Here is a 21,984-nt window from a genome sequence, read left to right as displayed (position 1 = left end):
AATAACGTAAAATAATTCAAAGCATTCGTTATACATATTGTTTGAAAGATATAGGCTTTCCCGACAATTTCTACATATCTTATTACATACCAAAATGAGAATAATCCATAAACTAAGAAAAATGATATTTCGCTCCGAACAAACTGAAAATAAAATTAATAAATTATGTAGCCATTTAAAACATCTTCATCAATAGTAAAACTAAATTGCTATTTTATCTAAAATTATGTGTTTGAATCCATATAAGTTTGATCATCATGCTTTGTGACTAACAATGAGGAGACATTAGAGGGCTAGAAAACGCAGTGTTTTATAGCTGCCAAGTTAATGTTATTAGGGTGAAATGGTAAATCATACAAAAGTGTGGTGTAAATGTATATTTTTTTTTTTATCTAAATTATTAAATGATTGACACATATAATATTCTTTTAAAGATTTAGAGGCTTAAGAAAAGGGTTGTAATAAAATGTAATTATCCTAATGTTACTTCTTTCATATTTTCTTGCTTCAAACTCAATCATAAAAGAATATGTAAATAGTTTTGGATATGCATTCCATTAAAGTTTTTGAAGTAGTATTTTATTATTTGGAAGTATCATACTAAAAGAATTATGCAAACATACAAATTCAGAACAAATGTTCCAACAATATAATCTCGTTTTCTATTGATAGATTAGATGACGTGATGGTTTTCTCTGTTTATATTCATTTTAATTCAATAAATATTTAAATATCATGTCAACGGGTAAAAAAAACGAATAAAGATACTAGTAACTAAAAAGAAAAATCAAATTTATTGAGTGAATTGAGATTCTTTTATATTTTAACTAATGTGAGAGATCAATTAGAATTTCAAAATAAAAGACTATAAAAATGATGTGTAACATGAACACGAGAGAATCTCAATCTTTGTTTGTTTAATAATATCATCGGACTTCATGCAGCAGTAGATCAATTAGCAGTAACAATGGCACTGATGTTGACTGCCTAATAGCTTGCAGAAACCTCCCTTGCAGCTGCTGCTGCAAAAATCATTGCATTTATGGTCATCTTGGCCTGGTATGCATCTTCCAAACTCAGAATGTTCCCTGCAGCATATCCCATCAGCTTGGGGAAGTGGTGGTTCCACACGGCCAACTGTTACATTCATGTTATAATCTACGCATAGCATTAGTGCTAACAAAAGGGCAATGTAGAAAACTCTCACTTGAGCCATTTCCTTTTTCTTTTTCTTTTCTTCTAAGAAAGTATAGAAAGTTTAGGATAAAAAGAATACTAACCCAAGGACTAGTTTTAGAAAAGAGAAAGTAAACTTTTGCTCTTTGTTTGTGGAATTGCTGTTCTTATATAGGCACCAAATTCAATCTCTTAAAAGGAAATAAGTTTTTATTATTATAATATATATATATATGACTGAATTAATTGGATTTACACTATTAATAAGAAATAATGAGGTTCCTAATTAATTCAGATTCTTATAGTATTAACACAAATTATTAACATTTCTTTCCATATATATATATATATGACACATAGACATAATATTGACATTGTACATTTATTTATATTATTATATTAATTTAAATATTAGTTAATATGTTATTTTTCTAATTAAATAATAATTCTAATTAAAAAACAGAAATATGATTAAAAATAATGCATTTGCTTTTTTAATTAAATAATAACACTAATACTAAAAATTCATATATCAATATATTTTACGAATTAAAAATACTTATATTAAAGTAATAGTGATAGCTGCACATGGACAAATAGATAACTAATATATACAAAAACTGAAATATAAAACAATTATGATACATGTCAATAACATAAGTATAATAATTCTAACATGCATTAACAATTTTGATCCATATAAATAGTGATTATGTATAAATTTTATGTTTATTATTTTACAGTTTTATTAACTAATAAGTTAAATAATAATTTTGTTCTAGAAAATAGTACTTTAATTGTATTTTTAATATTACACCAACTAATAAATTAGTTTACTGATTATAAAATCATCTCTAATTCGTATTAATTGCGTTTTTATTATTAATTATATGTAAATAATAAATATATTAGAATTAAACGACCACTATCAATTTAAAAGAAAATCAGCAGTGAAAAAATTAGGGTTCAGAGTTAAGAATTGAACTGGTTTTTAATAATACAGTGTGAATATGAGATTTACTGAAATGGAATTGTAATTTTGGCACATTTTTTAAAAAAGGAAATTGAATATGAAACCAAACAAAAAAAGGTAAAACCTATATTATATTTGTAAAATGGAATCGAACATCAAATATGTATATTTTAATAAGGAAAATGCTAACTATTCTCTAAATACAAATCTAACTAATTAGGAAGAGTTTTAATAATTATTCAAAAATGTTAATTACTAACCAATGAAGATTAGATTTTCTTTATGTACTATTACATTCCAACACAGAATAAATCATCTTTACAGGTTAGTGATACCATTTTAAGATATATGTTACCTTTTTTAGTGTTCAAGTGCAAAAAATATGTTTGTATTCATAAATTTAGTCCGACGATAAATATATATTTTGATCTGAATAATATTTTAAGTTCGAGTATTTTTTTTATTATAATTAAAAAAATAGGAAATAAGTATTTATTATTTGTTTAATAATCTATAATATATATATAATCATTTTATAAAACCACATCATGTAGAGTTTAAATATAAAAGAAATTATATGTGGATGTTGTCATATAATAATTTACTATAACATTAAATACTAATAAAATAAAATAATAATATTAAATATATTCTAATATTAAATATTAATTAAATAAAATGATATAACTAAGTGCTTCTTAAAATAACATGATAGCTAAATATAATTAAAAGATTAGTGATTATATAATCTATATTTTTATTAAATTTTAAAGTTATTGAAGTAAAATGATAATATTAAGTATTTATTAAAATAAAATACTAAATACAATTATTCTCTTATAATGTAGTATATTTATAATTAAGACAAAAAATTTAAACTAAAAATTTGAATCATAAAATTTCCAATAATTGTGCATTTGCACAAGTAAATAAAATGAGATCACTAAATGCTTATTAAAAGAAAACGATAGCTAAATATAATAAATACTAGAAATTATATAATGGCATTAATTTATTTATGGATTTTCTAATTATTTTGTATAACTATTACATTTTAAGATTATATAAATAAAATAATAATATTAAGTGCTATTAAAATAAAATAATAACTAAATAACATTATTTTTTATAATGTAATACTTTTTTTATTAAAGTAAAATATTTTAAATTAAAAATTTATATTATAAACTTATTAATGCCTTAACAAGCATATTGCTAGTTGAGTATAATTATGGAGTTCCACCCATAAATATTGGGTCAGTGCACATTTATACTCATCATTGTTACATTGAGATTTTACCAATTTTATGGTTACTTTGTCATTAGACCAATAAAAAATGAGAATAATTAATAGTACTAAAATATTATAACTAATTTGATTGTTAATTATATTACTAAATAAAAAAATTAAATGACTAAAATACTATTAAAAAACTATGTACCTGTAAACTTTACAAAAGATTATTATAATTTATAAAACGGTATAACAAATTATCATATTTGTAAAATAGTAATATTTTTGTAATTAAAACTTTTATTTATTTATATATATATAATTATTTTTATAATAAATAAGTTTAAATCTTAAGCTCAAACTTAAAATCAAGTGTAAAAAACCTTACCAAATATAAATCTAACAATTCTATTCTAATAAATTTAAGTTCATTGGGCTAAATATAACATAGAAGTACTAAATTTTATATTTTATTACAATATTAATTATTCACTGAATTTATCTCGATTTTATAGCAAATTTACAAATTCATTTCGTTATCATTCATGTAATTTAAAAATATAAGATCTAAATTTTTTAAATTTTTTAATAATAAAAAATTATTCTCATACCAAACAGATTAATCTATTAACTTATGATGATATATTGCTAATACGAGATTAATCATATTTATAAAATAATTCTTACTAATAATGTATCTTATAATAAAATAATATTGTATTATATTAGAGAGATCAAATGAAATATATTTATCAGTTAAATAATAAAATATTATAAATATTTACTTTAGTGGACTGAAACTATTAAATACACATTTATTTAATATGCGATTTTTCTTAACTCGTGAATTAAAAATAAACTTCTCTAGTATAAAATTGAATAGAAGTACAATATAATTGTACCGATTTCATTTTTTGTTATATAATTTTAAATTAACTTTAGTTCAATTGATTTAAGCTAAAAATTATTTTAATTATTTAAAAATAAAAAAAAAATCAAATTTCTATTGTGGTACTGTACTAAACTGAGCTGTCCCATTAAACCTATCGACTCAAAAAACTGATACAGTTCGGGACGGAAATTTTTACGCTATGTTATGGAGATTTTAAAATCTAGGATTTCCCGAATTGTGCTCACCCCTGCTTTTAAATTGCACAACCCTTAACAGCTATGGTTCCATAATCATACAGAGAGTGCAGAAAGGAGAGATTTAAAAATGATCAGCAATGCTTTCAGAATTGCAATACGATATCGCTACAAGGGTTCCAATGATGCATCTCTACCAAAACTGCATGCTAAAATTGAAGGAAAAAGAAAAACTTGTTAACAAGCTGAAGTTGCGATTTAGTCAGCATCATCAACCCTTTCATCTGATTCTGCCATATTAAGAACCTCTTCAGGCAGAACTACTCTGAAAACAGCATAATGATGATTCAAGCTTTTCTCTCCCTGTAGTCTATAAACACTGCCTAATGCACCAGCATTTGGATTGGGGAAAGCAAAAAATATACGCCTAATTCTTTGATGAACAAGCGCCATTGCACACCTTCAGTGAGAAAGTCATTGAATATCAACTGATTGAGCATTACAAAACATCTATGAGGGATATAAAAAAGCAACAAGAGATAGTAGAGCCTCTGAATGATTCAATTACAATTTTCAGGCAAAAGCTTGACTATTTGATGGCAGCGAATATACTTTACAGAAAGACATCAATCAAGCCCTTTTCTCAAAGCTACTAGATATTATCTTTGAACCATAATCGGCGATTATTTTACCAACCGTTTTCTAGGGTCCAGATATGGTTTTCATTTTTCACTACATATATTATGAAATAAATTAGACATGGAGCATTCACAAGCTTAGCCTGGTGGTAAGTGCATTTCCGAATTCCCCATTCCTCATACATAACTCAAAAAGAAAAAACAATAGACACATGGAGCAATATAATTATTTGTTGCTTGGTTTTTAAAGTATGTGAAGGGCAGAGTCCCTTGACAACTTTGACCAAATAATAAGCCAACTAGGGTAGCATGAGGCATGGCGCAGTGATAAAATGACCCTTTGACTAACTATTTTTCATATATTTCTGCGCAATAAATTACCTACTGCATATAAACTTCTAAAAGCCAAAAACAATATCCTCCCGCGCTCAAGCCTTTCATTATAATTGGAAAGCTGCTGCTAATGAGGTAAAGGGGAAAAAAAATTGAGAAAGAGACTTCTTGCTATGCATTCCAATCCAACCTTAAGAAGCAACAGTATTCTCATGTACAGATGTTCCCTATAAGCTGAAAATGAAGACGGTGAAGAAGTGAATACAATAGTTGCATTGACAAACTTACATAGTACATGGCTCCCAAACCATATAGATGTCGTAACCGGTGCATAGATAGGGTCTCCCCGTGTCTTTAATACGAGAATCCAATTCCTTCACATCCTCAACCTGAAATAAGATAACATGAAGCCAATCAATACAATGGAACTATCAATGCAACAAAAACTATTTTTTTCTCTAACAATTTTATATTGTTCAGTTGTGTTATAGATGATATACATGCATCCCTTAAACATAAAACAATTGCAAAGCATTTCACAGATCATAAAACCACCAGCTCCTTTTAAGGTCCCAAAAAACAAACCAGTTCCAAATGTTTCATCGTAATATAAGGTAGAATTAACTCACATTAGCAAGGTTGGTCTTTTGTCTTTTTGCTGGAGAACCTGCACTGGAGGACTGCATAAGTTCTGCTTCCAAATACTTCTCCCCAGTATGATCCAAACCAGGGAACATAAGTCTATCCCTCTCAGCAGAAGATGCAATAGCAACAACACAAGCATGTTGTAAAGGGTGACAATAACAAGAACTTGTCATGTCCAATTGTTGCCCAGACCACTGCCAAGGGTTTAAACAAGAAACAGAAAAATCTAATCTTTCAGGTCTATCATGCAAATTCTTAGGAAACATGGGTATATGACTTGCTACTGCATAGGAATCCGGGATAGAAGTAAAAGGGGGTGGCTGTTTGAAGTGGCCATTCTCAGTGTGGGAATTATTTGTGGGAACATGCCATGAAAAGATTTTATCACATCCACTTGCAATAATCTGCTGAACTGAAGGATCCACAATAACTGCAGCATTGACTACCTGTTGAAATGAGATAAATGCAATTGGACATAATAAAGAGTACTAAGGGCCACTTATGAATTTAACAGTGTAGGCTTTTGCCTAATCCAACAACAGATGTTAATGATTCTAATGCTGGAACAATCAGATAAGCCAACCCAAACTTCCCCAGCCCTCACTCTCAAGTATTATAAACCAGAAGAGGCCTCCTTCCAGTTGAGCACCCAAGTAGAAGCTCTAAAGTCAAGTCACAAGTACACTAAACCAGTATAGGCAGTGATTGATAATTAAAATTCTGCCGTAGAAGCAAACTTAGTTAAAAAATAAATTATAGTTACCGAACCATCGCCAGATTTCGCTAAGTCAATAGCCACTTTCATGAAGTTGAAAACTGATTGTGAGTCCTCTTCATCAAATCCAGCAATGCCATCAATATTGCTATAATTGGACAATATAAAATATATAAATAAAATTAGAACAGACAAAACTCATCATGATGGATGTACATGAATAATTGCTTCAAGAAAAATTCCATCAATAGTTTAAAGATAAAGCATGCACTTACGGAGCTCATAAAGTACTAGCAAGCACGACTAAATGCCAAAAATATGAAAACACCACTCCCTTCTATTGAAACATTTAGCCCTCAAATAAAAGATTTCAGGTCCATTCACAATAAAAATCTTAGATAATCATAATTTTGATCTTCCTGAAATCTTTTATTCAAGACAAGAATGAACACTTTAGAAGGATCAAGTAATGCCATTGAACAATTAAATCTCTATTTCTTTTACAATACACTTTAAATGAGAGCCTTATGTATGCCCACACACACAAAAATGAAAAGGAAGAAAGAAAGAAAGAAAAGAAAAGAAAGGGGAAAACATTGAAAAGAAGGCTCTATGGCCCTAACAAAAAGAATACAAAGTTAATATCTGCATCCTTCGTCACAAGAGTGGCAAGCAATTCACACGATACTTGGTAGTCACTGAGTAACAGAGAAACAAACAAGGCAAACAAACTAAGAATAAACAATATAGTGAAAGAGCAACCAAAGAAAAAAGAAAACTCACTAGGTTAGTGGATGAAATGATGTTGGCCAAAACTTGCATTGTTCTTCCCATTCTTCTCGAGATGTTGCAGCATATTTGCAAATCTGGAAATGGATGAAGTCCATATGTCAAACATGACTGCCTAAATTAGATAAATATATAGTCGTACTTCACCAGATCCTAAAGAAAAATCATACGGGTAACATATATAAGATAAACAATTTCAGATGGATAAGATGCTTAAAAAGGATAGCAATGCCTGATAAACATGAACTCATGCAGTCCAAACTAAACATGTATGACCTTTTCTTGCAAACATTATCTACAAAGTGGAAAAATTTCAATAACTGAGAGAATTCTCAATTCCATAGCTGCCATTATAAAGCCTTATTCAAATTCTTCTAACCAACCACCATGATGTGTCAATGAAAATCTTGACTCATTGGACCTAATTGCTTGCATAATAGAAAAAATCATGTGCTGTTGGATACAGTCAACAGTTGTAAGGAAAATAATAGACCAGTCAATAAACAAAGGTCATCAGATGATCATTTGGACACTGAGTAAAAAGAAATTATTGCTGAATCTAATTGTTTTAGCACAAAAGTTAAATTATGTAACATTAATTAGATAATGCACAGTGAGCAAATAAACATATCATGCATCTCCTTAATTCCTCGCTATCATAGGTTCTTCCAGAAAGCAAAGCAATCTATTTGTTTTGCAGTTATTGACACTAAAGTAACAGTGAATCTTACTACAGCATAGCAGTTACATGTGAAATCATACATGCTAAGCTCTTTTACAACAAGAATAGTTCAAATGTACTTCACTACAGCCAAAACGATTGACACCAGTGTGAAAGCAATCACTTATTAATATACATCTAAGAAATATACAAATATACAAAGGGAAAAAAAAAAAAAAGATAACCCACTTTTGTGATAAAAGGACTCAACTGGTAAGAATTAATTAGCTCTTGTACATCCTGACGCATGTTGTTGGACTGATTGTCATCCTCAGAAGCTAGGCACAAGATCACTGACAGCTGATTTTTCCCTATTAAAAAAAAAATTATCACCATCATCCAACAGTCATGGAACACAAGTAGGATGCTCACATTACATGAATAATGCACATCACATAAAACTGAAGAGAAAAAGAAGAAAGAACAAAATATTTACTTCCATTAACTGCAAGTACAATTTTTAAAACACACACGCCATGAAAGAGCCCCTAATAAAACTACTTAAGAGGACATATAAAAATATAGTGACATGCCAACAAAGCATTCTCCCTCTGGAAAGGAGCAAACAACTAACTAAGCAACTATGTTCCAAATTTCAATTTCAGTTTCTATTTTTCTCAATGTTTACATAAGGGGAAAACGACTTTGGATAGCACATTAAGTAAGCCTAAAAGAGTTCCTAAATTTCAATTTCTGTTTCTTTTTTTCAATGATTACTCATGATAATATTCCTAGATCAGTTATTCATATCACCAGAAACTCAGTTATCTAATGCACCAAGCCGTTACAAAACACCACCAGAAAAACCTTAAAAGAAAGTTTACATTGATACAGAAATCTCAATTCTTTTTCTGTTCAAATAACTGTACAAAAGTAAATAAAACCAGGAAAATAATAGACTCAATTGCAAATAAAAAAAAATGCAGAAATTGCAACTTTGATAACAATAAGAGAAAAAAGGTAAGAACATACCAACCTTCAACATTCCTCTTTTGTATACGCTTCACATGGCGAAGATTTTCAAGTGGAGAAATCTTGTTTAGCTGCCTAATTCCAACAAAGTTTAAACCCACTCAATTCTAATATTCAAACATGAAAACAAACAAATAAATAAATAGATAAATGCCAAAAAAATAATTATCAATAAGAGACAGTAACCTTATCAGAGTGTTTGCAACCTTAGGCTCGATCAGAGAGGCAAATGCATTCACTGCAGTGTTACACAAGAATCAATAAGCACAAGAAAATTATCAAAACAAAAATAAGTAAAAAAAAAGAATGGGATTATGGGTCATGATAATCTCACCAGTGGGTTGCTGGTTAGGAGGGATAGGTGGCTTCTCAGGAATGTGTACAATTTGCCACTCCTCTGTCTTCTTGTTCATTATTTAAATATCTAAACAAAGAATACAACAAATTATTGGGACTCAAGTACCAGAGACAGTGGAACAAGAAGAAAAATGCCAAGAAACTCGTGTTTAACCAAAATGGTGGGCTTTAGTTTTCTATTAAATGTTCTTTTCTTAATTCAGTCTTCCCCCGTGATAAAATTGTCACATGATATATAATTGTTCATTTGATAACCAGGTTCAAATTGAAACTGTACCAGGTAACAATTCCAATTTATGAATTGATTCAAAATCATGAGTATTGGACATCAATTAAAGAAAACTGACAATCTGAACTAATTTAAACAGTTATTTAAATTTATAGATTCATGCTTCAAATAATACAAACTATAAAGAAAAAGCATTTTGAAAGGGATTATTCTAGCAACTTGGATCAAAAACATTTAAATCTTCTTTTCTTCTTGGTCCAGAACATGATATCATAGAGTCAACAGACAAAGATACAGCATATCCCATTACTAATAATGTGGATGAGCTTATCCATATAAAAGAGTTTAGTGTCCTTTTCTCATCTATATTCCAAATTTACGTTTGTTTTAAAGCCCAAAAAGATGAAAAATGATTCGTTTAAACGTTACTTTTATGCTGAGGCAGGGGTCAAAAAGTTATAAAGATTTATGTCCTTAAGACTATTTTACTAATAAATAGTTTTCCATTGTCACTAAGCAAATATGAAATAAGAAATTTAGAGCTTTAAACTTTGTTGATGGACCGCAAGCAACCAGATAACGTATACGAATGCAATGGATTTATAGATTATCCTTTTTGACAGGGAAATGAAATTATATTGCAAATAGAATAGAGAAAAAAAGAGCCGATATCATCAAGCACACAGCCAGTTAAACAATACATACCTTTTGATGGTTCAAAGTAACGCCAAAGTCCTTGAAATCGTTTGTCTTCGCAAAACCATAAATTGAAAACCCGCAAGTCAGTAGAAATAGACAGTGGATTCCAACTGGTCTTTGAGGGCTACGATGACAGCAATAGAGTGGAGAAGGGGAGGACGGCGGTGGCGGCGACGGGAACTGTTGAGAGACGAGGAGGGGAAGAAGGGGAGAAAGCGCGGTGACTGAAAGAAAGAAGAAAACAGTAAGAAATAGAGATGTTAAAACTAGCTCAGTCTATTTCTTAAATTAGCATATTAATTACAATTTTATCTTAATTATTTCTAATACTAATTGTACATACATATATAATTATTAATATTACACATCATGTGTATTATATATATAATTATTATTATGAATTTATAATATAAAATATTTAATAAAATAGTATACATTTTAGTATTATTAAAAATATTTAATAATTTTATAAAACCACTTTATCCTACTGTTAAAATTTATATGTTATTTTATACTTTACAAATTTAATAGATACTTAATGTATTAATAAAATAAAATTGAAAGTATTATATATTTTTTAATTTTTTATCTTCTATTTTTATAAAAATTTATATTGAGTTATTTGAACTTTATCATAGGTATATATATAGTGAGAGTAATTTAATAATTTTTATAAAATTAGAATTATATATAAAATTATTTGATAGAATTATAAGTGAATTAAATTAATTATTAATTAATTCTTTTAATATTATAAAAAATAATCACTAATTTAATTTTATTAGAATTTAAAAAATTAAATTAATTTATATAGAATTATAATAAAATTAGTAAGAATATTTAAGTCACTTTAAAAAAATTTCTCATACTTTTATATATATATATATATATATATATTATAGATTTAACTAAACACATATTTGTTCTGAATTTATATTAATTAGTCAGTTTAATATTTTAATTTTTAATTTTATTTATCAGGTACCTAAATTTTAATTTTTTTAATATTTAAATATTTTTAAATTTTAATTTAATCTAATATACACATGAACTTTATTTTTTAATAATATTTAAACACCTTTGTTAATATACTTGAATATATTGAATAAAGATAATGTCAAAAAATATTAAAATATCACAAAAATATAAATTTCGATTGAACTGATTAAATGATAGAAACTCAAGAGTATAAATAGACATTTGACCTAATTATTTTATTTTAATTATTTCTAATATCAATTTATATACATATATAACTAGTATTAATTAATAAAATACTAAAGTCTATAGTGAAAAAGATTTAGATATTAAAATTATACAAAACTTTTCTTATCAATATTTTTAAATTGTTAATTTTAATTTAAATAATAATACCAACGTAGGACACCGGACAGGATTACTAGATAATTACAAGTAAAATTTAATCCCGTGGGTCAAACTTCTATATTTCCAAAAGAAGAAATAGTGTGGTTTAATCTCGTACATGTTGCGTTAGAATTTATGTGTGAGAATAAAGACTCTTTTCTTTGAATTCTTGGTTTCCAAACAAGTTCTTTTTCTTTTGTTTTTCTTTAAAGTCTTGGTTGTAAAAGATTTTAAATCCGTACACGAATTTGATCATCTTGAGCACCTGTTAAACATGGATCAAAACATTGGTGGTGGTGAATCCAAACCTAGCAGAACTGGTCTTGTTTGCCAGTATCAGTTTGAAGATGGATCATCCCAGTTCACTTTTCTGCATATTGAGAACGAAAATGGAGCCAACGGCGTCGATCTTTCACTTAGTTTCACGGCTGAAAATTACGTGCAACTTGTTTGTTCATGCAATGGTTTGCTCCTGTTGTCCAGTGTCGGAGATCCTGAGGTCAAATATCATGTGTTCAATCCCATGTCCAAGCAGCTTTTCAATCTTCCTCAACCTGACATCACTAGACGTGTTATTAGGTCTGGCTTGGCCTTTGATGGGCATCATCGCTATCAGGTTGTGCTTGTACATGTTGTTGGTGATGGCAAGGAAGTGGTTATTGATGGTCTAGAAATGGAGATCTTCTCTTCTGATACAGGAAAATGGAGGAGAAGCCATCCTGACAATCTCTTCTTGCCTGTTGTTGCTGTGCCAGACTTCGAGTTTTCTGAACTCAAGACGACTCCCTTGTTCTCCAATGGAGCCATTCATTGGGAGATTAGTGGATACTTGCTGGTGTACAAGGTTAACAGTGAATGCTGCGAGCTAATAGAGTTGCCAAATTCTTCAGAGGACTGGTCGTGGCAGGCAACCTTGATTTACAAGCGATGTTTATGGGAATCTCAGGGGCGAGTTCACTATACTTATAATGATTTTGATGGAATTCAGACTTGGGTTCTTCTTCATGAAGATGATCATGATTATTATTCAGATCACAGCATCTATGATCGTAAAAAATTCAGGTGGGCATTAGCACAGAGTGTCAATTATCAAGACCTGAGTTTGAAGCATCAAGAAGCTTACTTGCATCTCGGCCAGCGTGAGTGGGAGCCTTATGATGTATCTCCTTTGGCCTTCTGTGAAGATTCTGAAACCATGTATTTGCAGATCCCAGGATTCGTTGTTTCCTACAACACTAGGACAAAAGTTATGGAGAAAGCCTGCACTTACAAATTTCCAAGCATGAATTTCAACTGCTGCTCATTCTTGCCGTTTACAATTGCCGACAGTACATTTCATCAGGAAACTGCAAGCGCACTGTTGGAAGGAGTTGCTGAACTGCCCATCAAAGAAAACCTAGATACCTTTTCATTCTAAGTACAGTTTCTTTTACAACAAGTAGTATTAGCAGTAATTCTATGTATGTTGTTATTTTGGCTTCTCAGTCTCACCTTTGGTTATGAAGGGTGAATGTAACATGACAATACATCCTTATACAAGTGATATTAATCCAAAAGCTTACCTTAACAGAACAAGAGAAAAGTAAAATCATTGGTGGACATGGAAAATCACATTGCATGAATCTGTACAAGCAAATCTAAAACTGATGCTAACTTGTATTTCAGTTGCTACCAACAGGAATCAGTCCAGTTTTCGTTCTGCCTGTTCATTGGATTGCTAGTTCAACCACTAAGTCTGGGTTTTGTATACACCAGTCCAGTATTAAACGAGCAGATGAAACAAAATATTACATGGAAACCCGCAAGCAGTAAAGGACATTAGGTAGACATTTACAAAAAGCAGGCAGACACTTCAAGTAATATAAAATGTTACTGCAACGATGGCACCGTTTAAGAAAGCCCATGTCAATATGCTCTTAATCTACAAAAAAAGAAATGGGACTATCAACCATTGCAGACATCGTTCCATTGCACATGCATGGCTTCATCTATCCCACTCTAAAGTAGTCATTTGTCGATCAACTTTTGGCGGATTTCCTACTATGTTTCTGGGCGTCTTAGCAGTCAGCCGATCCCAACCCATGATATGGGGCAATGCGAACTGCACAAAAAGAACAGAATGCCAAAAGGAAAGAACAATCAGAGGAAATACATTTAGCTTAGAAATATAGATAAACAGATAAAATGGCAGATATACAACACAGAACAAGAAGAAAATTAACATGCAACCAAATATGATTTCGAGTTTTAGATACACCCATCAAGTGTCTCAAGAATTTCCAGTATGTTTAAAGTAGACATGTTTCTACGGCGAGGCCAAAGAGGTTGCTCTAATATTAAATACTTTAGATAATAACCACACCTTACCTAAGTAACAGACTAGGGACATGCACATAGGTGAAGAAGAATGAAGTCAGGTTGGTTCAATTACCATATATGATCAACCACTTTTTCTTTAATTCTTCATGTTTCTCTCTATATCAATTTTACCCACCTGTTGACTTACAAATTAAAATGGTTGGCCAACCTACAAATGTTGGTTTGAGAGGAATCTAAGAACTTCTATTTCCTGGTTTAGAAAAGCTGCAAGCCCTTGTTCTGAGGCCACATACACAGTGCACTCTCATCTTTATGTCCTTTTCATGCAAAAGAAATTTGAAATAGCAGAGAACTGTGTTTCCTCCATAAAGCCTCCTTAGAATACACAAAAGAATCCCAACGGATATCAAAATACAGTCTTAACCTGCTTAGTTCAGATGTTTAAATTCCAGAATGGCACCACTTTGGAACTCATTCGAGATATTAAGCGGCAGCCTAGCAGCGTCCTAACTTTTATTAACTTCTAAAGGATGCTTAGTGCTACAGCAATAACCTTACATTTCTACTATAACTAATTAGAAATGAATCAGTACATCATCTCCTGGTAAAGAACTAACACAGCATTTTCAGTGCATAACATAAGAATGTCTCATACTGCTACAGAGACTCACCCACTCTTTGCTCAGATGTTTATGAAAACCTAAGTTACACATAGATTTCAGGACCAATAACCATGTCTTGGTAATATTAGCCTAGCCTAACACAACAACTACTATCGACTGGACATGTAATGGGGCAGGCAACAACTCATGAAACATCATATCGTGGCCAGGATTTTATATAGGAATTACTTAGGATATTATAAAGTACCTCATAGTCCTTTAAAACTCTTATTTATGTGTCTATTTAACTAAATTAGCAGATTAACTTGTGAAGTCTAACAGTTTTTTTCATCTATATCTCAGATATGGTTGATAGGCTGGCTAAAGTTTTCAGAAGTCTATTGGTTTAGTATAGAATTCATCCTTTCAGATTTTGTTCGGCAATCCAGATACTCAAAGTATTAGAACTACTCTTGGAGTCAAATGCCATGAAGGTATAGGATTAATTTCAGTCTACAAATACTCATGTTTGTAGAGCAGTTTAAAGTTTCCAGTACTCATGCTTCTTTGGACAGGGTGAAGCAATTCCATCCAAGGTAAGAAGCTGAAGGTAAAGAGAAACTTGGTTGTGATGACGCCTAAGAATTTCTAGGTGTAGCATTAGAATCTTTTAACATTCTTTTCTACAATGTAATCTTCAATCAGATCTGAAACCCAGAAAAAATTGCAATTTTCAGCGACCCAAGGTTAATCCTAGTTGCCTGTTTGAGTTTATACCCCTTCCTAGCCAAGCAAAGAAAAGAATGAGAAGAAGAATCATTAGATCTCTTCAACAGGCTTCTATTAATGTGTTCAGGTGTTCCAAAGTATACGGTACACAAATCGAAACAGCTAGTGAGAGAAGTAATTGTTGCAAGGGGCATTTTTAAAGAGAATCACGAGAGAAAGCTCTTGTCTTCCTCTCCCACTCTTGCTTTATCTATTTTCAACTTCTAACCTACCATGCCACTGCAACTCTCCCCCAATATGACTTTTTCCCAAGACATAAACTCAATTCATTTGATAAGTGACAAGAAAGTCATCTATTGCCAATATCTGCATCCTTGATGTCAAGATTCACTAGAATAAAAAGAAATTTAACAATAACAACGAAAATGTTTTTTTAAAAAGAACAAGATGTTTACTCCAGTATTATGCAAGGAATTTATATCTATAAAGTTATTAAATTAGATCATCGACATTACCTCACCTTTCCAACATTTCTCTGTTTACCAAAGAATAAAATTCTCAGCAAGTTTCCTAATAAGTTAAAATTGTTCATTCTGATTTTAAAGAAATGGAATCTCTACAGATATCTATTGATTAAAAGAAAAGAAAAAGAAAAAAAGAGGGAGAGAGAAGATGAAAAAAAAAAAGCATCACAATTTCGACTAAATATATGAAGCACGGAGTAAATGAAATAGGTTATCATGTCATACACTGCAAGCGGTCTTCAGAACTGCAATTTCACCAGCCGTGAGAGGAACACTAAACCGGTCATTAGTTCCCAAAATGTTGTTAACAACAGCTGCAAAAGGATTCAGATTAAGGTAACCAAGAATTCTATCAAACTGAAAATGTTATGTCAAAGCACCAATTTCAAGATAAGCATTCAATGAATTGAACTTTTCAAGTTCTACCACAAACTAAAATTACAAGAGAAAAATAACAGGAAATTTATGATAGTAGAAAACAAACAAACCCATACTGCTACTGATCCAAGACAAGATTAGAGTAACATATTCATGTGTAATTGGAAGGGCTAAGATAATTTCAGCATTTGATACGATGGGGAAACATGTAAATTGTTTATTGTTTGAATTGGATGATAAACCTTTGATAAAAAAATTAATGAAGAGATTAAATTAATTGTTAGATTTGTTGATCGTTGCCCTCCCTGTGCAGGCAGACTGAAGTTGTTGCAACCTTACCAGAGAACAAGGAAAATAATGTTCCAACCATACATAATCTTAAAAGGCCAAATAAAGAGATTAGGGTTACGAATGGTCTAAAGGTGGGCTGAGATTGGATTTGGGATGACCTAAGAGCTGATTTGATGTATACGAAAAATGGAAACCAGAAAGAGAGAACTCACTGCTAGGTCTACATGCATATAAATTGAAATTGATTGATTCCATTATCAAAACCTGAGAAGCCAAAGCATTATATAGGCCGAACAGACTTCCAGACAAAGCAGATTCTTTTTTTATCCTCCAAAGAGGAATATCACCCAAGCACACAACTAGGATGGACACACTAAAGTTCGATAAATGTAAACTAAAACCTCAAAAAGCCTTGAAGCAGCAGAACTTTTGCAAGTAAGCTCACTGTGCTTCACGTTTACAAAATACAACAAAATGAGGACTTCTGAGGACTGATATAAAGCATATCTGCTTTTTTAAGAACCTAGATAAAACTTAAGGCGCAAAAACTTCAAATACCAAAAGACAGAATTTCAATAAAAAATCAAATGTCATGTAGTGCTCGAGTATTGACCACAGGTACAAGTTAGCCAAACAATTAACAAGAATAACAAACTTCCCAGAAACAGTTGCTGCATTCACAATGATAAACATAAAAAGAAAATGTTCCAGACATGCCCTTGAACCTATTTGTTATAACTATACCACAAAGATTATATGTTAATTAAGAATTACAACAAAAACGTAGTATCAATTTTCCCAGCCTATCTCGATTTCAGATTTAGAATTAATCCAACGTCTCATCTCTATCAATCTCCTTTTCTAAACTAAGTTTATGCCTTTTATGTGCAATCTAAAAGCTTTAGGTTCCAAGTCTTTGACAAATATAGTTTTACTCAGATTAACATTGGCCAATAATTTGCAAGGCACTTCCTTATATTTGAATATACTGTTCAATTGGCCATTCAATTTTCTTCTTTTTTAATTTATGAATACTAATGGGAAGGCAAGCCAGCAACTGATAAAGTTGCTTCTTTAATGACCATTTTGCTAATGGGTTTGAGGAGCGGAAACAGCCTCTTAACAAAATAAGGGAAGGCAGCATGCATATGGATGCATCTTCCCCCTAACCCCTGCACTAGCCAGGGAGCACTCTATGCACTAGGCGAGCCCTTTTATGAGAGTTAATAGGCATTCAGCATCAATATTCCTCTTCTATTTTTTTCCATTTACCTATTTATTTACTTATTGTATAAACAACATGTGATAGTTTATTAGGGAGATAAGTTCCAATCTCAAAGTACATGCCTACAATACAAACTTATAATTTGATGGGAATGTAACTTCTAAAAGAAAAGTTGACGAAACTTGTCATGAAGGTTAATTTGTTAGAATCTAAAATGCAGCCTACCCTAAAAAGTGAAAACAATGAAAAAAGAACAGATAGAACCTGACATTACACCAGGCTTCCTAGCATGGATACATGCACACATTCACTAGGATTCTTAGCCACTTCAATCAAGAGAAATGAAGAAAAAGAATGTAACCAATAACCGTGAGCATGGCATTTCATTGGAGATATTCGAAACAAATATTATGTCCCTTTGTGAAAACTCTGCAGGAAGGGATACTTCTAAATGAAAAGAACTTACAAGCAGTTCGAGGAAGTACACTTGAGTGCTAGGTATCCAACGGCTATTTTACAACTAAAGAGCTTAAGAGTGAAGCACTGTTACCAACTATTTTACATCAATTTGTTTTTTGGTTGAAAAAAGAAAAACACAAGCTGATTCGCTTCATATCAAGCTTCTTTACAATTCACAGGCACATAATATCCCCTGGCATTAATCATAATTACTACATCATATTAAGTTTAATTTCAATAATTATTGTTTTTTCCTTAATGGATCAATCACTACAATGAAGATATTTACATTTCTATGATAACAAATTCCTATGAGCAAGGTAACTCACCACATGCCATTGATGTTTCAAAATTTGAAGAAATCAATCCACAACTTACATATTAACATTGTTCCATGAACCTAAAAAGGCACATGCAGGAGAAGGAAACTGGAAAGTTCAAATTTTAGCCAAATACGACAAGAAATAGAACTTACTTAATGATATGAAATAACCACCACCTTCTGCATGCGGCTTAAGTGACAAGCTCTTTCTCACTTCACCAGCATTACTGTTTATATATATATATTGGTCAGTCAAACAGAGATATGAGAACAATGAAAACAACTGTATGATGATGCCTCAGATAAGCAGATTGAGAAGAACGGCCATTATCAAATAACTCTATAAATAATACAATTGCTTCTAAGAATTTATCTACATAAGCATAAAAATAACTCGTAACACCAACCTTGATAACATTCCAGGATCATGGAAGCAATCAAAAGAATCCTTTGGACCCAAGCTTATCAAAGATCCTACCTCTGTCGTTGATAAAGCAAAGCTCTACAAATTATCATTAGAAAGTACCATTATATCCAATAGCACTAAATGTATGAGAGAGAGAGAGAGAGGCGCTAAAAGGTTTCTTAATCAAAATCACCAGGGATAGGTTGAGGTCAGGTTTGTGGCTTCAACGATAAACAGTTAAATATTGCAATTCAGCAAAAAAGTAAAGAAACTTTACCTGCCTCTTTTCATAGTCATACTTGCGCTCACCAATGGCAGGCAAGAAAGTTAACAATATAACACCACGTCGCTCAACTTTAAGATGCCCAGACTGTACAGTATGGGAATGAAGAGAAACGTTATTGGACCCCAATAGGTGATATGAAAATGCAGAAAGAAGAAAGCTTACATCCAACTTAGAAAAAGTTGGGAGAACTGGTTGAACTGAGAGTGCAGCTTTTCCCTTGTAAACGGAATAAGGAGCATATACTCGTTGCTCAAAACTCCCTATGCAGTTTCAGATACGTAACATTAACAAATTGAATAAAAGCTTACAAAGACTCCTTGGAGAAAAAAAAGTCTGTATAGATCCTAATACTACCTTTAATAGTAAAATCCTGTCTGAAAGTTGAAATGCCGGCCCGAAATGTAAGATCATGCAATGCTGAAACATCTCTAGCATCAATAGACTTCCCAAGTGAATTCCTACTTGGGGGGAAACATAACCACCACAAAGTCAGAAACTGAAAGAATCAACAACACAAAGAATCTTATTACATAATGCAAGAATTCGAAGTCCATGTCACTCGTGGCATAATTCCATTTTTTTCAATACGCTGTCTAAAATGCCTTATTTTTTTCTAAGGTCGAAAGAATTGAATTCAAGTATAACAACTGCCACCTATTTAAAAATGAGAATTGACTAAATAGAATCCAATTTCTGCAACTTCATACTTCCCAAACACTGTATATAAGTTTGAAACAGCTTCAGTATCATCATCAAGTTCACATTTCCAAAGGATTGCTGTACACAAACTATACACACAAAATTTAAGGTAATAAGGATTTCTGTAAGCTTGCATTATTCAATTTTAAAGGCTACTATACAGATATTGAAGACAATAATTTCAATTTTACAAGTACAACCCCAGTAAAAAAAAAAAAAAGCTTTCTTCAGTACTTAAGCATTTCCAAAGGAAACGATATTATGGGAAAAAAAAAAATCTTGAAACAAAGTGTATATAAAATAAGCTAATAATGGAACTAGGGTTTCCTTTTTCTTTCTTATGTGTAAGAGTCGAACCTTGATTGTTGCAGCAATCGCGACAGCTTCATCATCTTGAGCAAGAAAGAGAGTGAATGAGGGTTTTAGAGTGACAGTGAAAAGAAGGTGAAGTGAAAGTAGAGACTTATGGGAGGGAAGGTTGGTCGGGTGCACCAATGTTGTATACTACCCATATTTAGATTACGGCACGTGCTCATTAGGCACCCGCCCACCCGCAAAAATACATGAAACCGGACAGGTTTCTTTTCCCTTTGGTGCAGCTCCATCCAAACTCGGATAAAAACCGGTTTTTATTTAAATGACTTAAAGATTTAATTTTTAAAGGCTCACCAATTTAAAAACACTTATTAAAAATATTTATTTAAACCAAACAGATTAAAAGATATAATATAAGATTTATTTTTTCAAACACTCCTATGTATTTGACAATTTTAATTCAAATTGTAAAATTAATTGTAATTTTAGTAAATTAAAAGTTTTGGTGAAAATTGATTTTAACAATACTGACCAAACTGTTAAAATATTGCTATATGAAGCCAAAGACTTTCATTTCATTTAACAACTCTATCAATTCTTTTTTAATTTATTATTAATTTTTAACTATTTTAATTTGATAATTATTGTCGATGATATTGATCTCGAGTGAGTCTTTTCTTTCAAACTCGATTCTATAAGACAATTTACGGTTAGAGCGATAACACAAACTATTCTGATGCTCTTATTAGTAGGAGATTTACAAAGAGTAGGTAAGAGAGCTAAAATTTAAAGGTTTACAATTTTATCTCTTTTATTTATATGGAGATAGGTGGGACTATCTCCCTTCCTCTCATTTGGTTGTCTTTTTTCTTTAGAAAAATGAAAAAAATATTCATATTCTTTTAGTTTTTAGTATGGTGTAATTTTTTAAAATTTTTACTGTACAAAAATATAAAGAATATTATGGTTTTTTAAATTTTTTTCAAAAATATTATATTGGTTGGTTTTTAATTTTTTATTATTTCTTTAAAAAAAACAAAGAAAATATAGAAAACAACTACACCATATTTAAAAAAATTAAAAAATAATATTTTTACAAAATAAAAGTTTACACATTAAAAACGAAAATTTATTGTTGATTTTAGGATATTTCTTAAAAGTTCCTTTTTTTTTTCCTATCAATTGTCTCCTTATATTGTGAATTCCTCACTAGTTGTAGGACTTCTATAGCCATTTGTTATGTACTCTTTAGTTTATTATCCATGTCGAGTTAGAGAAAGACCCCATTAGTTTTTTTAGTATGGGTATCTCCAACGGCTCTTTCTTTGCATTGTGTTAGTGGTCGCATGTGTTATTAGGTGAGACCTTTTAGTCTAGGGAGTGTTCACTTGATCTCTCTAATGGGAGATCGGTCCATATTTGAAGAGATTCAAAAAGTTGATCTCCTTGAGCGACCTGTTACTAATTAATAGTCTAATTCATAAGTTTTGTTAACTA

At 30.9% G+C, this 21,984-nt stretch overlaps 3 protein-coding genes across 6 annotated transcripts; 1 reads left to right on the top strand and 2 right to left on the bottom strand.

Annotated features, from left to right (window-relative positions):
* Positions 1-4,592: 4,592 nt before the first annotated feature.
* LOC8281346 (tRNA-specific adenosine deaminase TAD3) lies at positions 4,593-10,830 on the bottom strand. Of its 3 annotated transcripts, none has more exons than XM_048371357.1 (10): positions 10,574-10,830; positions 9,617-9,706; positions 9,469-9,520; positions 9,287-9,357; positions 8,500-8,621; positions 7,584-7,666; positions 6,849-6,948; positions 6,070-6,279; positions 5,729-5,829; positions 4,593-4,929 (listed from the first exon to the last, which is right to left on the bottom strand). In XM_048371357.1, the coding sequence occupies exons 2-10, from the start codon at positions 9,693-9,695 to the stop codon at positions 4,728-4,730; spliced, it is 1,020 nt and encodes a 339-aa protein (XP_048227314.1). In that variant the 5' UTR covers positions 9,696-9,706; positions 10,574-10,830; the 3' UTR covers positions 4,593-4,727. The 3 variants fall into 3 exon arrangements, with proteins under 3 accessions (XP_048227314.1, XP_002521753.2, XP_015576387.2); XM_002521707.4 differs by having other exon boundaries at positions 6,070-6,531; positions 10,574-10,829; XM_015720901.3 differs by lacking the exon at positions 10,574-10,830 and having other exon boundaries at positions 6,070-6,531; positions 9,283-9,357; positions 9,617-9,642.
* A 1,117-nt stretch (positions 10,831-11,947) lies between these two features.
* On the top strand, positions 11,948-13,519 carry LOC8281347. The gene has a single exon (XM_025157831.2). It carries the CDS (start codon positions 12,207-12,209, stop codon positions 13,347-13,349), a length of 1,143 nt encoding a protein of 380 aa, XP_025013599.2. The 5' UTR covers positions 11,948-12,206; the 3' UTR covers positions 13,350-13,519.
* Positions 13,520-13,570: 51 nt separating this feature from the next.
* On the bottom strand, positions 13,571-20,684 carry LOC8281348 (single-stranded DNA-binding protein WHY2, mitochondrial). Of its 2 annotated transcripts, XM_048371204.1 has the most exons (9): positions 20,530-20,646; positions 20,181-20,261; positions 19,828-19,931; positions 19,636-19,733; positions 19,465-19,557; positions 19,189-19,283; positions 18,935-19,008; positions 16,332-16,420; positions 13,571-14,033 (listed from the first exon to the last, which is right to left on the bottom strand). In XM_048371204.1, exons 1-9 carry the CDS (start codon positions 20,562-20,564, stop codon positions 13,917-13,919), a joined length of 786 nt encoding a protein of 261 aa, XP_048227161.1. In that variant the 5' UTR covers positions 20,565-20,646; the 3' UTR covers positions 13,571-13,916. The 2 variants fall into 2 exon arrangements, with proteins under 2 accessions (XP_048227161.1, XP_048227162.1); XM_048371205.1 differs by lacking the exon at positions 20,181-20,261 and having other exon boundaries at positions 20,530-20,684.
* Between the last annotated feature and the right edge of the window lie 1,300 nt (positions 20,685-21,984).

This window comes from Ricinus communis, chromosome 2 (assembly GCF_019578655.1).
Source record: "Ricinus communis isolate WT05 ecotype wild-type chromosome 2, ASM1957865v1, whole genome shotgun sequence".
Classification (NCBI taxonomy): Eukaryota; Viridiplantae; Streptophyta; class Magnoliopsida; order Malpighiales; family Euphorbiaceae; genus Ricinus; species Ricinus communis.
This window is presented reverse-complemented; position numbering and strand designations above follow the sequence as displayed.

Coding starts and splice junctions, on each gene's coding strand:
- LOC8281348 (XM_048371204.1), bottom strand. CDS start 20,564: ATGATGAAGCTGTCGCGATTGCTGCAACAATCAAG. Junction 20,262..20,529: donor CGATTGCTGCAACAATCAAG/GTTCGACTCTTA, acceptor TTGTGTGTATAG/TTTGTGTACAGCAATCCTTT. Junction 19,734..19,827: donor ACAGGATTTTACTATTAAAG/GTAGTATTAGGA, acceptor GAAACTGCATAG/GGAGTTTTGAGCAACGAGTA.
- LOC8281346 (XM_002521707.4), bottom strand. CDS start 9,695: ATGAACAAGAAGACAGAGGAGTGGCAAATTGTACACATTCCTGAGAAG. Junction 9,358..9,468: donor GTTGCAAACACTCTGATAAG/GTTACTGTCTCT, acceptor TGTTGGAATTAG/GCAGCTAAACAAGATTTCTC. Junction 7,667..8,499: donor TGAGTCCTTTTATCACAAAA/GTGGGTTATCTT, acceptor ATCCATTTCCAG/ATTTGCAAATATGCTGCAAC.
- LOC8281347 (XM_025157831.2), top strand. CDS start 12,207: ATGGATCAAAACATTGGTGGTGGTGAATCCAAACCTAGCAGAACTGGT.